Below are 17,733 nucleotides of genomic sequence, written 5' to 3'. Positions count from 1 at the left end.
CGCTCACCGCTCATCGCCGGTCCATACACACTGGCCGACTTTGAGCTGAAAGCCACTCAAACCTGCTGTTTTGAGCGACTTTCAGCTCAAATTCGCCCAGTGTGTATGAGCCTTTAGGGAGAGGAACCCCATCGGCATGCACAAGCAACTGGCCGCCAACCCCTGAAGGGCGCATCTGCAAGTACGCTTGCGCCAACTGTACAGTGCAAGCCTCAACCTTGTTTTGAGCCGCCAGAGACACCCAACGTCCCGCCCAGCCTGGTCTGTTTTAGAGCGAGCAAGTTCACACAGCAACACATTGTCTCGCAAGAGAACGTTGCAAAGCAAGATCCCTGTGTCCAATGAGGTCATGTTTCTAGCGCCCACTTCACTTACCCTAAAAGCCCCGAAAAAGGCCAAGGCAAACGCCAACCTACTGTAAACAACGCAGCCTTAAATGGTGACATCAAACCCTTCAGCAGTTTCAAATCGATGGGTCGACGCGAATCCGCATCATTAATAGTTTATTATTATTACTTTTTTAATAGCATGACCCCTACTCTACAAATGTAGTAACCAGCACCAGTGTTATAATCTGGTTTGTTTACAGCTAAAGTGGGCAACAGCCTGTTTGGGTTACCCCTGCCAAAGCATAAACCTGTACCAGTCTAGACTGGATAATGGGGTCTATCTGTTAGACACCAGCCACAGCCTGGTCAGCTTAAGCTGAAATGACTTATGATAAATGGGCACCATTCTCATGGGCCAGATAGCCTTGTCAGAAAAACACTGGATCCCATGCTGGCATAATGCTGCGATGCAACAAGTTGCAATTTTCTCTCTTTTTTTAATCAGCATAGATACGGAAGCCATCCGCATCATAAAACGTTTTTTTAGTTGCATCCGTGTCCTCTGGGTGTATATTTTAGGTTGCATACAACTTACAGTGTGTGAATTATAAAATAAACACATCAAGCCACAATGTTGTTCTTCTAGTATAATGCCATCAAATTGTGACTAACTCTAATTCAGACCCAGAGTGCTACTGTTTCACCCTATTTTGATTTCTGCACATAACATATGTAATAACACATTATGGATTTGTTTCAGAGGTGGAGGGAGCAAAGGCTGAGACTTTTGTCACAGCCACTGCTGCACCCATAGGCAAATATCGCACCTGATGGGTCCAGTTGAGATTCCCACTTTCAGCAGACCATCGGCTGGGCTGTTGAACATTGCACCTACTATGGCAGTTGCAGAATGTCCGTAGGTCAATGGGCGCTAGTGTGAGCAGTTTTGATCTCGCTGATACATCAGCCAACTCCTAATCACCAGCCAGATTACCACCTGGCGGTTACCATTGGAACACATGGGCAGTATGTCTTCGGTGCTTGCACAGAGAACCACCACATGCCTGCGACTAATGTTTATAAGCATCATGCCCTGTGTCTTGGCTTTTGTATACTGAAATATTGCTTTTGTTGAGGATTATATGTAATTTATGTAATTATAATTCATTTATAATGCTCACAGGCGTACCTACCAGCATTGTCTTACGATATAAATGAAGTAGAGTTCTTAGGAAATGACTACAACTTGATATCATCTGTAATATCACAGGAAGGAGAAAAGATTCAGGTAAGCGTATCTTGTCTGAAATTGAAAGCTTTACTCTTTTTTTCTAGGAGGTACAGCACTTGAATTAAAAAACAACAGTTAATGGGAAAAAACCCCACTAATTTTTCAAATTCTCAATAAATCAATTAAGTCTCAATAAAAAGTTTTATAATCCTACATGTAGTGGCAGAACCAGGGGCAAATATCCCATCTGAAATAAAGTTACTGCAGGTATAGCAGAAAATAATCCCAGAAAAATCCAGAGTAAAGTATTGAACTGTACACAGTGTCTAGTAACATCCAAGAGTTTAGCTGGTGATTAACTACCAGTGAATCAGCTCATAACTGTCACTTTTCAAAATATTGCCAGATGTATTCAGCCTTAAAAAGAAATAAACGCAAGGGAAATACAGAACAATAAATGTTCAACCAGTTGGCCCCTAACTGACATTTTCCAAACTGCGTATAACAACAGTTAGAAGCTCATTGGCTGGACATTTATCACTCTTTATCACCCTTGCATTTATCTCTTTTTCAGGCTTAATACATCTGCCCCACAGCCTATAACATAGCAGATATGATCTGATTGGCTGCTACTTTATCTCTTGTCACTTTGTCACTTTTTAAAGCTTAGTGCATCTGGCCTATAATGTTTTGCTAAATTGCAAAGAATTATTGATACACCCCACAGACACCCCACAGTCACCAGCATTCACCAGTGTACAGTGGACTGCCAGCTTGCCTTATATACACAGAAAACACTGTACAGTAAATTACAATACAGACATATATATAATCTTATTAAACATACTGTACATGTACTTCAATAATGATACAAAATGGCTGCCACTGTTTGTACAAATACTTCTTTCTCATTAAAAGATTGTTGAATAAACGATTAAATGTCTTTCCAGTTTGAGACTCCAGTATCAGCGAAGGGTCCAGCAGAAGTGTGGTTGGGAAAACTGTTAGACACGCAGCAGCAGTCACTGCGTGGAGCCATAAGATCGGCCCACACTCACATCGCTGACACTAGATTTCAGCTCTTTGACTTTCTTAATAGTTTTCCAGCACAGGTAAGTTGTTTCACTGTCAGATACTGTATTGTATGCAGAAAAATATGAAATATATCTATGTGTCCGATACGTATAAAATTGGGTAGGACCCTTGTCTATTACATTGCTCATTTTTATGGTTTTTTATCTTGGTCAAAGTAGTGTGGCCTCCGGTGACCATGTGTGACATCACCCACTTACTTTCATTGTATTGTGGTCTTTAATTCCACGTAGAGTAGCTATTGCACCGTAGCTCACAATACTCTACTGTATTTATGTATTTTGTGTGCATTACACATATTTGGGGCTTTAGGGTCTGATATTTGCACAGCAAGCAATTACCAATACAAGTGTTCTGTTCACTGGCCGTCCACAAGGTGATTGACAGGGAGTGGGCATGTAGGGGTGAAAACCGATCATATTTTGGGAGTGCTAAGAAAAAAGCAGGGCATGCCTAATTACTGGAATTGTCGGGGAAAACGTAGGCATGCCAAGCCGGCTTAGGGGATAGTTTGTGATGTCAGCTTGACCCCGGATGTGCCTGTTTTTACTCTCAGGGCCACGTAAGTCTCAGGCTATGTGGCACCTGGGATGACATGTGCTCTTTGTAAAAATCATTCGATGGTGAGCCTGTTTACAAAGGATTTTGGACATATTGACACAGGTGTGAACAGCTGTGCACACGTACACATCTATTTGCACAGAACGCACATTAATTCCAAGGCCTGATTTCACTGGAGTAGGGCGGTGGCTTAACTGCTCACTGGCTGCTGCGAATTCACAGTTGTGCGATCGGGTCTGATCGGGTCTGAATCGGGCCTTAGTCCGAGCCACCGCAGTGCCATTGCTTACGTAGTTCAGTAATTATTTGTAACTGCGCATGTGTGAAAAACCCTATAGTGCATACGTTACTTAGAGTGGCAGAAAAGTGTTGGGTGCTCCTAGTGGTACACAGCTAGTAGTGCGTGCAAACAAGGTCTGTTTAGTGGGTGTGTTATTGGAGTATTGCGGGTGTGAAAGCAGCATCGTTAACAGACACACACCCACGGGCATAGGAGGCCGTAGTTAGATTGAGGCACTGCACCTGCCATAGGTCTGGTGTAAGTTTAGATGGTGGTGTATAAGGATGCACCAATTGAGTACCTCCGTCATTGAGCAGTCCAGCTGTGCACAAGAGAAGGAGTTTGTAGTGACACTTGCATAAACCTGCAGACAGGTGACCGCCAATACATGCTACTAAATGCACTTTTCCGTCTGACTCAGAATCGGTCCCATTATATGTAGCTGTAATGTGATACCAATATACAAATTGTGTTCTACACTGGTTCTCAAAATCCCATGGAATGGCTTAACTCCATAGTAAATACAAAACTGTATTTACTAGCAAGTAATAAATAAATACAAATTGTTCTTGTTGTCATCCTCACAATATTAGAATGTTTAAAAATAAGTTATTTGTTTAGAACTATCATTATATAAATGTACATCTATCTTCTCTACAGGTTGGACTTTTAGGAATTCAGATGTTATGGACAATGGACTCAGAGAGAGCTCTGACCAAGGCAAAGGAAGACAAGAAGATTCTGCAAACAACCAACCAGAAGTTTCTTGGCATCCTGAATTCCCTTATTGGTCAGACAACTCTTACCCTTAAGAAGTGTGATAGGGTGAAATATGAAGCCCTAATCACAATTCATTTACACCAACGGAACGTCTTTGATGACTTGGTAATATATTTTAGTGAATTAGCATTTTCTGTAATATGGTGTCATTTTAAACCCGTAAGTTCTAATAACACTGGCTGCCATTAGCCATGTATTCGCTGTTAATGTCACCAGCGTTTGGAGCTCACTGTAGAAGCATCTGATACATCTACAATAAATACACAAATAAAAAGTGTAACATACAACAGCTGGAATCCACACAAGAAAAGGTGGATGTGGTGTTATTTCTACCGTCTTTCCCCGATAATAAGACACTGTCTTATTTTTTTTTTTCCCTAAAAAAAGACCATAGGTCTTATTTTCGGGGGAGGGCTTATTTTATTCCCCACTGCGCCTTTTAAACATTCCACACTGCGCCTGTATGAAATGCCCCCCAAATGATCCATAATTTATGGTAATGTGCCGGTATTTTATGCCCCCACCTGTTTAACTTGATGTCCGTTGATGGCGCTGTGTGGTGAGCAGCAGCCAGCCAGTTCAGCCGTGTGATGTGCGCGGCGTGACGTCACGCCGCGCCTACTGCAATGCATCCCTGAGAACGGGAGCTGCGGTGCTGCTGGTGAGTAAGAGGAGGTGAGCGGAGGGCAGCGGGGGTCAGCGGGGGTCAGCGGGGGTCAGCGGGGGCTGAGCGGAGACTGCACATATGGTGCACATACAATAACATTGGGAAAATGGTAGGGCTTAATTTCGGGGGAGGGCTTATTTTGGACCAGCGTCCAAAATCTGGGGTAGGGCTTATTATCGGGGTAGGTCTAATTATCGGGGAAAGACGGTAGTATCAGACATGTTTATATGTAAAAGCACTAATGGGCATGAACACAAGTGGTGATGTTTTACATATAGCTACTTTCCCCCAGAGAGCCTCCTTGGTGTTCATATATCAAACTAATTATACAATTACAATTTTGTTCTGATTAAGGCATGTACACGGGTTTTCATAAAAAATAATGCATGCCTTTATATTAGGTGAAAATGCACATTCGATCAGTAACCGACTTTGAGTGGCTGAAGCAGAGCCGGTTCTACTTCCGTGAAGAAGGGGCCCAAGTGATCGTATCTATTACAGATGTGGACTTTGTGTATCAGAATGAATTTCTGGGCTGCACTAATCGTCTTGTGATCACACCATTAACTATTCGGTACGTTTACTGAACGCCACTGAAACTGTAAAATTATAATCTTCCTTCTTATGACATTAAGACATAGCTAGCTGCAGATTTGTCTCTCAGGACCATGTATTTTGCTGTATGGGCAGTCCTGGAAGTAATGGGAACTGAGTCAGCAAGTCTCACTCAAGACAGCTTGATATTGTCGAACATAATTAGAGCTAGTTTGTTTGGGTGAGTAATAATCGGCAATGTTTAAAATTATTTACAAGTAGAAAATTAGAGCACATTTGTAATAAACCTTAAAATAAATAATTTCTAATCTTAAAAATGCTAAATATACTGATTTGTGAAAATAGCTCATGTCCTGTCCTGCACAAGCAGTTTTGCTGATAAAAATGATATACAGCTTGATTATATTCTGTATTTAATTGCGACTATATTTTCATTAAAAAAGGTTTCAATACAGTGTGTGAAACAGGCAAACAGTGTAACATTGTTAGTTATGTACATGCAGTCACTTACAGTGATATGTGGCTTGTCTCTAATTGCGACTATCGGAATAAAAAATAATGTTACACTCTGCCTGATAAACACTGCATCAGAATATTTTTATGCAGATACAGTCACAATTACATACAGATAATATGCATGCTGTATATCATTTTAATCAACAAAGGCTGCTTGTGCAACTGGTTAGCATCCCAATGTGCATAAAATGAATTTAACGGGAGCAAAATGCAAAATTACACGTATGGTACATTATCAATTTTGACAAATAAAAGCACATTTTGCATTTTTAAGGTGTTTAAAATGTTTCTTACAAATGTTCTTTAATTTTTGTATTTGTAAGTTAATGTAAACATTGCTGAACCAGCTTAAACGAACCAGCTCTAAATGTGCTCATATATTAAAAAATATGTTTTTCTTTTTTTAAAGTTAGCCAGTAATATTATTGTACATAAACCTGTTATAACTGGCCTGATGGTATTTAGTCTGCTAGTAATTATTATTATTTCTTTATTTATACTTTTTTATCATTGGCAGGTGCTACATTGCATTAGCCCAAGCTATAGCAATGAATATGATTGGAGTTCCTGCAGGACCAGCTGGCACGGGGAAGACTGAAATCTTAAAGGATATGGGAAAAGCATTGGGCAAATATGTTGTGGTGTTCAGCTGTTCTGATCAGATGGACTTTAGAGGTTTAGGGAGAATATTTAAAGGTACCATTATTTTATTTTATGTCCTGGGTTGGTTTTACCTTAAAATTTATTGACGCTTTATATCTAGCAGCTTTAGGCCTGTTTTTGAGGTGGGAAGTAAGGTAGTTGCTAAATTGTAGTGGGCTAAAAGACCTTTGATGCCCAGGGGGAGGAGCAAGGCCGGCACTGGTTGCCTTTAGTAAACAGCTGGCGAGCAAAGCGAGCCACCGTGCCCGAAGCGTGGCAAGCGTCCATTTGGGACCCTTGTTCCAACCTTGCTCCTCCTCTCCGCCCCCGTCTCCTCCCCTGCCACGTCACTCAGGGGTGAATTTATGAAGCTTGGAGAAGTGTTATCTATCCCCATAAAGAACGTTATGAGCAAGGTGATAATGGTTCAGCCAATCAGCTACAATATGTAAATTGACAGGTAAGAGCTGAATGGCTGAACCATTATCACCTTGCTCATAACGTTCTTTATGGGGATAGATAACACTTCTCCAAGCTTCATAAATTCACCCCTAGGTCCCTTAGCCCACTTGAATTTAGACCTAACCGTGGGAGTAAAGGCCCCCACACACTAGAATGATTTTTTGGCCGATTGTCCGATTTACAACCGAGCGTCCGATATATCGGCTGATTTTTACCGATAATCGGCCGATTATCGGTAAAATCGGCCTATATATCGGACGATCGGTCAGAAATCGGGCAATCGGCCAAAAAAATCGTTCAAGTGTTAGGGGGCCTTTAGGCAATAAAATGCAACTGACTGTGCACCTGGAAAAACCATGCTGCACTGCAGGGGACATGCACATTTATATTTTTGCATGCATGGTAAACACTGTCTGCTTTTGCATGTAGCCCTCAAATATTATTTTTACACTGCAATTTAAATCTGAGTTTTGACACCATTACTTGTCTACTATCCTTGAAGTTTCCAGAGACTTGATTCTTCGGGTAGTTCCCCACACACCTGGTAGAGTGGGAAGCCCTCCTGCATCCTGCTTGATTCCAAGTGAATTGTGGGCAGAATGGAGACAATAGCTGAGATTGCTGCTCGGAGTGGAGAGGGCAGAGTTAAACGACCTATGAATAACAGCATTTGGAGCAGAGCTTAATAATATCACAGCCCGCCCCTGAAGTAGCTAGCAGCAGCTCTCTGTAGCTCAATGCAGCATGCCAGGCCCTACCCTCAGGCCATCCCTCCCTCTGTTGAATCATGATCGGCAGCCACCACATAACATGTGTACACACCTTAAATCTAAAGTCCAGTTAGCCAAAATTGGATAGTCAAAATGGAATCAAACCTGAATCGCACTGTGTCCAGACCTTAACTACTCCTCACCTCTGTGGTGAAGTACCGCCAGTGACCACTAGAGGCCACTCAATGGACCAAATGACTCCTTAACAGAAAGTGAGAGCAAAATGATCTGTTTCAAACTTGCTGGAAATGGAAAAAGGAAACTGAAGAGAGATATTGGAAGTAGGGAAGCTAGGGACTAAGCCGTCATTTTACTGGGCTTTTAATTTGTAGACAATATAGTACTGTAATGAAGTGACTAAACACCATCATTATTAAGTGCAAAAGTCGTATTTCAATGTAAAATACAATTAAATGCAAATATACTGTAAATGCAAAATAAGCTACAAAATACATTTCATTTGATAAAAACATCCTCTGTCTTCCTCTATAAACATAATATGGGACTATCCTTAACTATCTCATTCAAATGCAAATATTGATTAAGTAATTAAATAGATGGGCCTAAAGGTGCCAATACACCGTACGATGTGTTGTAGGTGGGGTTTGATGTATACAATGGTGCTGTACAATTTGAACTTCAGGGCTATGCAATGCTATGGTATTTTGCTATACAATGCTATGCGGTTTTCATTGTATGCCATTTGAACAGCATACAGTACAATTAGGACTAAACTACATTATACAATTAGTTTAAATTGTATCCTATGTACTACAACAGTGATGCGATTTAGTACAAAATGTACTGTCTGCACATACTTTTTGTACTATACAATTTAAAGTACGCGGGAGCGCGCATCACATACTGTAGCATCACAAGCCCCACAGAAACGGTGTGATCTGAACTACATGCAATGCGTTTATTAACGTAAAAGTTCAAAACACATACTGTACATCATTTCAAAGATGAGCCTGTCTCTTAACATTGGTGGTATTGCCTTGCAGAGCAGACCTAAAAAAGGGGGTGTGGTTTTGCGAATAACATAGGTGTATCTATGGGCGGGGTTCAACATTTTTTAAGAAAAGGATTACATTTTGGCCCAATTCTGTTTTTTAAATGTTTAGAGGCATAGATTAGCTGCAGCTTTGTCAGTGATATTTTCTTTTCTGTTGGTAGGTCTTACACAGTCAGGATCCTGGGGAGTCTTTGATGAATTCCACCACGTTGAGCTCCCAGTGATGTCAGTGGCTGCACAGCAAATCAATACTGTGTTAAGTGCACGGAAAGAAAGAAGAAAGCAATTTGTGTTTAGTGATGGGGGTACTGTTCACCTAAATCCAGAATTTGCAATCTTTTTTACAATGGTAAATTTCTTACACATTTCTATTTTATCAATTCTGAAAATGACGCTGGGATGATCCTCTGGCTTGTGCTGATACATAGTGTTGTTTTTCATAGAATCCAGGGAATGCCACATGTCAGGAGCTACCTCACAACCTGAAGATACAGTTTAGAACTATTTCTATGATGTTACCAGACAGGCAGGTAACGTCTTTCTTCACCCACTCACTAGTTACATGAATTAGAAAAGAAAAACCCAAGAATTGATTGTTGCTTTATCAAGAGATCTCAGTCATAGACGCCATGGGTCCCAGGTCCTAGTGATAGATGCCATGGGTCTCAGGTCTCAGTGATAGACGCCATGGGTCTCAGGTCTCAGTGATAAACGCCATGGGTCTCAGGTCTCAGTGATAGACACCATGGGTCTCAGTGATAGACGCCATAGGTCTCAGGTCTCAGTGATAGACACCATGGGTCTCAGGTCTCAGTGATAGACGCCATGGGTCTCAAGTCTCAGTGATAAACGCCATGGGTCTCAGGTCTCAGTGATAAACGCCAGGGGTCCCAGGTCCTAGTATAGATGCCATGGGTCTCAGGTCTCAGTGATAAACGCCATGGGTCTCAGGTATCAGTGAAAGACACCATGGGTCCCAGGTCCTAGTATAGATGCCATGGGTCTCAGGTCTCAGTGATAAACGCCATGGGTCTCAGGTATCAGTGATAGATGCCATGGGTCTCAGTGATAGACACCATGGGTCTCAGGTCTCAGTGATAGACGCCATCTGTCAGTGATAGACACCATGGGTCCCAGGTCCTAGTATAGATGCCATGGGTCTCAGGTCTCAGTGATAAACGCCATGGGTCTCAGGTATCAGTGATAGATGCCATGGGTCTCAGTGATAGACACCATGGGTCTCAGGTCTTAGTGATAGACGCCATCGGTGTCAGTGATAGACACCATGGGTTTCCGGTATCAGTGATAGACACCATGGGTCTCAGGTATCAGTGATAGACACCATGGGTCTCCGGTATCAGTGATAGACACCATGGGTCTCCGGTATCAGTGATAGACACCATGGGTCTCAGGTCTCAGTGATAGACACCATGGGTCTCAGGTATCAGTGATAGATACCATGGGTCTCAGGGCTCAGTGATAGACGCCATAGGTCTCAGCGATAGACACCATGGGTCTCAGTGATAGACACAATGGGTCTCAGGTATCAGTGATAGACGCCATGGGTCTCAGGTATCAGTGATAGTTGCCATGGGTCTCAGGTATCAGTGATAGACGCCATTGGTCTCAGTGATAGACACCATGGGTCTCAGGTATGAGTGATAGACGCCATGGGTTTCTGGTCTCAGTGATAGACACCATGGGTCTCAGGTATCAGTGATAGACACCATGGGTCTCAGTGATAGACACCATGGGTCTCAGGTCTCAGTGATAAACGCCATGGGTCCCAGGTCCTAGTATAGATGCCATGGGTCTCAGGTCTCAGTGATAAATGCCATGGGTCTCAGGTATCAGTGATAGATGCCATGGGTCTCAGGTCTCAGTGATAGACGCCATCGGTGTCAGTGATAGACACCATGGGTTTCCGGTATCAGTGATAGACACCATGGGTCTCAGGTATCAGTGATAGACACCATGGGTCTCCGGTATCAGTGATAGACACCATGGGTCTCCGGTATCAGTGATAGACACCATGGGTCTCAGGTCTCAGTGATAGACACCATGGGTCTCAGGTATCAGTGATAGATACCATGGGTCTCAGGGCTCAGTGATAGACGCCATAGGTCTCAGCGATAGACACCATGGGTCTCAGGTCTCAGTGATAGACACCATGCATCTCAGGTCTCAGTGATAGACACAATGGGTCTCAGGTATCAGTGATAGACGCCATGGGTCTCAGGTATCAGTGATAGTTGCCATGGGTCTCAGGTATCAGTGATAGACGCCATTGGTCTCAGTGATAGACACCATGGGTCTCAGGTATCAGTGATAGTTGCCATGGGTCTCAGGTATCAGTGATAGACACCATTGGTCTCAGTGATAGACACCATGGGTCTCCGGTATCAGTGATAGACACCATGGGTCTCCGGTATCAGTGATAGACACCATGGGTCTCCGGTATCAGTGATAGACACCATGGGTCTCAGGTCTCAGTGATAGACACCATGGGTCTCAGGTATCAGTGATAGATACCATGGGTCTCAGGGCTCAGTGATAGACGCCATAGGTCTCAGCGATAGACACCATGGGTCTCAGTGATAGACACAATGGGTCTCAGGTATCAGTGATAGACGCCATGGGTCTCAGGTATCAGTGATAGTTGCCATGGGTCTCAGGTATCAGTGATAGACGCCATTGGTCTCAGTGATAGACACCATGGGTCTCAGGTATGAGTGATAGACGCCATGGGTTTCTGGTCTCAGTGATAGACACCATGGGTCTCAGGTATCAGTGATAGACACCATGGGTCTCAGTGATAGACACCATGGGTCTCAGGTCTCAGTGATAAACGCCATGGGTCTCAGGTCCTAGTATAGATGCCATGGGTCTCAGGTCTCAGTGATAAATGCCATGGGTCTCAGGTATCAGTGATAGATGCCATGGGTCTCAGGTCTCAGTGATAGACGCCATCGGTGTCAGTGATAGACACCATGGGTTTCCGGTATCAGTGATAGACACCATGGGTCTCAGGTATCAGTGATAGTTGCCATGGGTCTCAGGTATCAGTGATAGACACCATTGGTCTCAGTGATAGACGCCATGGGTCTCAGGTATCAGTGATAGTTGCCATGGGTCTCAGGTATCAGTGATAGACGCCATTGGTCTCAGTGATAGACACCATGGGTCTCAGGTATGAGTGATAGACGCCATGGGTCTCTGGTCTCAGTGATAGACACCATGGGTCTCAGGTATCAGTGATAGACACCATCGGTCTCAGTGATAGACACCATGGGTCTCCGGTATCAGTGACAGACACCATGGGTCTCAGGTCTCAGTGATAGACACCATGGGTCTCAGGTATCAGTGATAGACACCATCAGTCTCAGTGATAGACACCATGGGTCTCAGGTATCAGTGATAGACACCATAGGTCTCAGTGATAGACACGGGATGCAGTTAATATCCCGGCGGTCGGGATCCCGGCGTTGAGAATCCCGACGCCGGAATCCCGACCGCCGAAATGCCGACACATTCTCCCTCCTGGGGTGTCCACGACACCCCTGGAGGGAGAATAAATTAGTGTGCCGAGCGTAGCGAGGCACCGGGCCCGCTGCGTGGCGAGCGCAGCGAGCCCGCAAGGGGGGGCGTTCCACGCCCCCCCCTTGTCGGCATTTCGGCTGTCGGGATTCCGGCGTCGGGATTCTGTACGCCGGGATCCCGACCGCCGGGATTCAATACTGAATCCATAGACACCATGGGTCTCAGGTCTCAATAATAAATGCAGGGTTACCACCTCCAAACGGCCGCAGGGGTGTCAATCACCCTGCGAGCAGTTGCTGATGGCTAGCCATCGCTGGCTGCCTTCACATGGACGGCTCATGGTTGTGCATAGCGTGCCATGCGCATGTGCGTCGTCTGATAATTGTCAGGGCTGTAAATTCTTACCAGTACCCATGGGTGCACTCGCCGGCAGGCAGGCATCTTTTCAAGGCATACATTCTGCTGCAAAGATATATAAGAACATCTGTAAGTCAACCTTTTATAATAATCCAATTAGTCTTTACAGTGTTGTGTAAGGACACAGTTCCAGTACTGTCCCATTAGTTACGTATTAAAGGGTCAGATGGTTTAGCAATGATTCCAATACTCATCATTATTCTGGATTCTGTGTAGAACTAATGGAAAGATTCCGAAATAAGGATTAATATGTCACAACATTGCATTCTGTATCCATCAAACCAAATTCTAACTTTATATTTTTGATTCCCAATACTTCAGCTTATAATACGAGTGAAGCTTGCAAGTTGTGGGTTTGTGGACAATGTGTCTTTGTCTCAGAAATGTTCTGCTCTCTATAAACTCTGCGAGGAACAGCTTTCTAAACAGGTACCTGCTCTGTCAGTCCTCCCTGTACTAGGTACCGGCTCTGTCAGTCCTCCCCATACCGGGGACCTGCCCTGTCAGTCCTCCCTGTACTAGGTACCGGCTCTGTCAGTCTTCCCCGTACCAGGTACCTGCTCTGTCATTCCTCCCTGTACTAGGTACCTGCCCTGTCAGTTTTCCCCGTACTTGGTGCCTAATCTGTCAGTCCTCCCTGTACTAGGTAACTGCTCTGTCAGTCCTCCCCATACCAGGTACCTGCCCTGTCCTCACCATACCAGGTACCTGCCCTGTCAGTCTTCCCCGTACCAGGTACCTGCTCTGTCAGTCCTCCCCATACCAGGTACCGGCTCTGTCAGTCCTCCCCATACCAGGTACCTGCCCTGTCAGTCCTCACCATACCAGGTACCTGCCCTGTCAGTCTTCCCCATACCAGGTACCTGCTCTGTCAGTCCTCCCTGTACTAGGTACCTGCCCTGTCAGTTCTCCCCGTACTTGGTACCTATTCTGACAGTCCTCCCCGTATTAGGTACCTTTTCTGAAATTCCTCACCATATTAGGTACCTGCTCTGTCAGTCCCCCCCATACTAGGTACCTCCTCTGTCAGTCCTCCCCGTATTATGTACCTGTTCTGTCAGTCCTCCCCGTATTATGTACCTGTTCTGTCAGTCCTCCCCGTACTAGATACCTTTTCTGTCATTCCTCACCATACTAGGTACCTGCTCTGTCAGTCCCCCCGTACTAGGTACCTGCTCTGTCAGTCCTCACCGTACTGGGTACTGCTCTGTCAGTCCTCCCCGTACTAGGAACCTGCTCTGTCAGTCCTCCCCGTACCAGGTACCTGCACTGTCAGTCCTCGCCGTACTAGGTACCTCCTCTGTCAGTCCTCCCCGTACTAGGTACCTGCTCTGTCAGTCCTCCCCGTACTAGGTACCTGCTCTGTCAGTCCTCCCCGTGCTAGGTACCTGCTCTGTCAGTCCTCCCCGTACTAGGTACCTGCTCTGTCAGTCCTCCCCGTACTAGGTACCTGCTCTGTCAGTCCTCCCCGTACCAGGTACCTGCACTGTCAGTCCTTGCCGTACTAGGTACCTGCTCTGTCAGTCCTCCCCGTACCAGGTACCTGCTCTGTCAGTCCTCCCCGTACCAGGTACCTGCTCTGTCAGTCCTTCCCGTACTAGGTACCTGCTCTGTCAGTACTTCCCGTACTAGGTGCCTGCTCTGTCAGTTCTCCCCGTACCAGGTACCTGCACTGTCAGTCCTTGCCGTACTAGGTACCTGCTATGTCAGTCCTCCCAGTACCAGGTACCTGCTCTGTCAGTCCTTCGCGTACTAGGTACCTCCTCTGTCAGTCCTCCCTGTACTAGGTACCTGCTCTGTCAGTCCTCCCCTAACTAGGTACCTGCTCTGTCAGTCCTCCCCGTACTAGGTACCTCCACTGTCAGTCCTCCCTGTACTAGGTACCTCCTCTGTCAGTCCTCCCTGTACTAGGTACCTGCTCTGTCAGTCCTCCCTGTACTAGGTACCTGCTCTGTCAGTCCTCCCTGTACTAGGTACCTCCTCTGTCAGTCCTCCCTGTACTAGGTACCTCCTCTGTCAGTCCTCCCTGTACTAGGTACCTCCTCTGTCAGTCCTCCCTGTACTAGGTACCTCCTCTGTCAGTACTCCCTGTACTAGGTACCTCCTCTGTCAGTCCTCACCGTACTGGGTACTGCTCTGTCAGTCCTCCCCGTACTAGGAACCTGCTCTGTCAGTCCTCCCCGTACCAGGTACCTGCACTGTCAGTCCTCGCCGTACTAGGTACCTCCTCTGTCAGTCCTCCCCGTACTAGGTACCTGCTCTGTCAGTCCTCCCCGTACTAGGTACCTGCTCTGTCAGTCCTCCCCGTGCTAGGTACCTGCTCTGTCAGTCCTCCCCGTACTAGGTACCTGCTCTGTCAGTCCTCCCCGTACTAGGTACCTGCTCTGTCAGTCCTCCCCGTACCAGGTACCTGCACTGTCAGTCCTTGCCGTACTAGGTACCTGCTCTGTCAGTCCTCCCCGTACCAGGTACCTGCTCTGTCAGTCCTCCCCGTACCAGGTACCTGCTCTGTCAGTCCTTCCCGTACTAGGTACCTGCTCTGTCAGTACTTCCCGTACTAGGTGCCTGCTCTGTCAGTTCTCCCCGTACCAGGTACCTGCACTGTCAGTCCTTGCCGTACTAGGTACCTGCTATGTCAGTCCTCCCAGTACCAGGTACCTGCTCTGTCAGTCCTTCGCGTACTAGGTACCTCCTCTGTCAGTCCTCCCTGTACTAGGTACCTGCTCTGTCAGTCCTCCCCTAACTAGGTACCTGCTCTGTCAGTCCTCCCCGTACTAGGTACCTCCACTGTCAGTCCTCCCTGTACTAGGTACCTCCTCTGTCAGTCCTCCCTGTACTAGGTACCTGCTCTGTCAGTCCTCCCTGTACTAGGTACCTGCTCTGTCAGTCCTCCCTGTACTAGGTACCTCCTCTGTCAGTCCTCCCTGTACTAGGTACCTCCTCTGTCAGTCCTCCCTGTACTAGGTACCTCCTCTGTCAGTCCTCCCTGTACTAGGTACCTCCTCTGTCAGTACTCCCTGTACTAGGTACCTCCTCTGTCAGTCCTCCCCGTACCAGGAACCTCCTCTGTCAGTCCTCCCTGTACTAGGTACCTCCTCTGTCAGTACTCCCTGTACTAGGTACCTCCTCTGTCAGTCCTCCCCGTACTAGGTACCTCCTCTGTCAGTACTCCCTGTACTAGGTACCTCCTCTGTCAGTCCTCCCTGCACTAGGTACCTCCTCTGTCAGTACTCCCTGTACTAGGTTCCTGCTCCTCTGAAAACAGCATTTATTACATGTTTTAGGTGCATTATGATTTTGGCTTGAGAAACATCCTGTCACTACTGAGGACATTGGGAGCCCAAAAAAGAATGAGACCAGATGAAAGCGAATCGACTATCATCGTTAGATGCTTGCGTGATATGAATCTTTCGAAGCTGGTATGTTCCGTGCTAAGGTGCCGGTCATATTACATAAATTATTTCTCTGCGTAATTTGATACCATATGTTTTAAATTTCGGTGTGATTTGCAAGATTGTGACTGTCACATTAGCCCTCTAGTATGTTATACAATGCCGCCCCACAGTGCCACACAATACCCGCACTGCTCCACTATTAATTTTATGCTCCATAATGATTCTCATATTTCACACACAATACCCCTGAGTACTTACCTTTTGGTGAGTTCCTGATGATATCCCGGCATCCAGACTGTGCCGCCATTGCTTTTGGAGGCATACGTATACACAGTGGCTTTCAAGTACATAAAGTGTGGCGTCACACCTAAGAGACCCGGGAGCCATTCTGTATTCATTCTGTATTCAGTAATAGTGGGGGAATTGGCGAGTCATGTAGACTTTGTGTGGTGGACCCCCCTGTATGTGTGTGTGTGTGTAAGAGAGAGAGAGAGAGAGAGAGAGAGAGAGAGAAAGCAACAGGGCCGCAATACCTTGGTAGACCCCCTTTGTTGCCACAGCCCCGACGCCCCAAATTACCAATTCGGATCTTATTTAAAGTAGTTTATTTTCTCAACCAGACTTAAAGCCCGTTTGATGGATCGGTGAAAGTTTATGCTTATGCAATTCTTGTTCACGATTATAGCGTCGCTAATGCTGTGCACAAAAAACCCTTGAAATCAGGCAAGATGTCGACAACGCAAAAATTACTGTTGGATTCGTAAAATCACATGACCTGTGAACATTTAATGGAATGATATATTTTGTTAAACTTTAAAAAATGTATTAAATCATAAATTACTAGGGAAGCCCAGGCAGCAACAGAGCATTTTCTCCCTGAAGGAGGGGGTCAGTTTGCACTCTGCTGTAGGACTTTGGACTTTGAACCCATTTCACACTTGGACCAGCTCTCCACATGATCCTCCTTCCTTGGTTTTCCTACTTGCCAATCATCAACTGGACTTTTTGGGACACCACCACCTGCTAATTATTGGATCCTATCCAGATCAAGAGACCCCAACAATCAAGTGGATACAAATATATAAGGCATTTATGGACACCCACCACACCAGTATAATTATGGACACCATGGGAGATCACATCCAATGACCAGAGAAGGGCATAACTAGGAACAAGTGAGATTGAATACAAATGCAATCCATTGTCATATATAATATACATCAGAGTGCATTTTATTTTATTTTAGTATATTTCATATGTTTCATTTTTAACTATTCTATATATGTTAGTCTAAAATAAATTGTGTTTTTTATGTGATACCCTATTTATCCTTTTTGTGCTAATTTATAGTACTTTAGAGCACTCCACCGTTTTTTGCCTAAATCAAAAAATACATCTGACAATTTAAAAAAACCTCCTTTGGAAAAACCAATAACAATTTTCTTGCAGCTTGGTCATAAATTTACCTATACTACCCAACC

General features: G+C 45.2%; 1 protein-coding gene across 9 annotated transcripts in view; it reads left to right on the top strand.

Moving 5' to 3' along the window:
• DNAH8 (dynein axonemal heavy chain 8) overlaps positions 1 to 17,733 on the top strand; it is a 358,983-nt gene that overhangs the window by 197,453 nt on the left and 143,797 nt on the right. For all 9 annotated transcript variants that reach the window (XR_014471558.1, XR_014471559.1, XM_083175420.1 and 6 more), the window contains 9 exons: positions 1,513 to 1,617; positions 2,511 to 2,672; positions 4,154 to 4,378; positions 5,342 to 5,514; positions 6,529 to 6,707; positions 9,062 to 9,249; positions 9,344 to 9,430; positions 13,179 to 13,286; positions 16,142 to 16,276. Coding sequence is in view for 7 of the 9 variants with exons in the window: in XM_083175420.1 (XP_083031546.1) it covers positions 1,513 to 1,617; positions 2,511 to 2,672; positions 4,154 to 4,378; positions 5,342 to 5,514; positions 6,529 to 6,707; positions 9,062 to 9,249; positions 9,344 to 9,430; positions 13,179 to 13,286; positions 16,142 to 16,276 (1,362 nt within the window). In the remaining 2 variants the exon portion in view is untranslated. The remainder of the gene's footprint in view (positions 1 to 1,512; positions 1,618 to 2,510; positions 2,673 to 4,153; positions 4,379 to 5,341; positions 5,515 to 6,528; positions 6,708 to 9,061; positions 9,250 to 9,343; positions 9,431 to 13,178; positions 13,287 to 16,141; positions 16,277 to 17,733) is intronic.

Source organism: Crinia signifera, chromosome 3 (genome assembly GCF_055691185.1).
Source record: "Crinia signifera chromosome 3, ASM5569118v1, whole genome shotgun sequence".
Lineage (NCBI taxonomy): Eukaryota > Metazoa > Chordata > Amphibia > Anura > Myobatrachidae > Crinia > Crinia signifera.
Note: the sequence above shows the minus strand (reverse complement) of the source record. Positions and strands in the feature narration are given on the sequence as shown.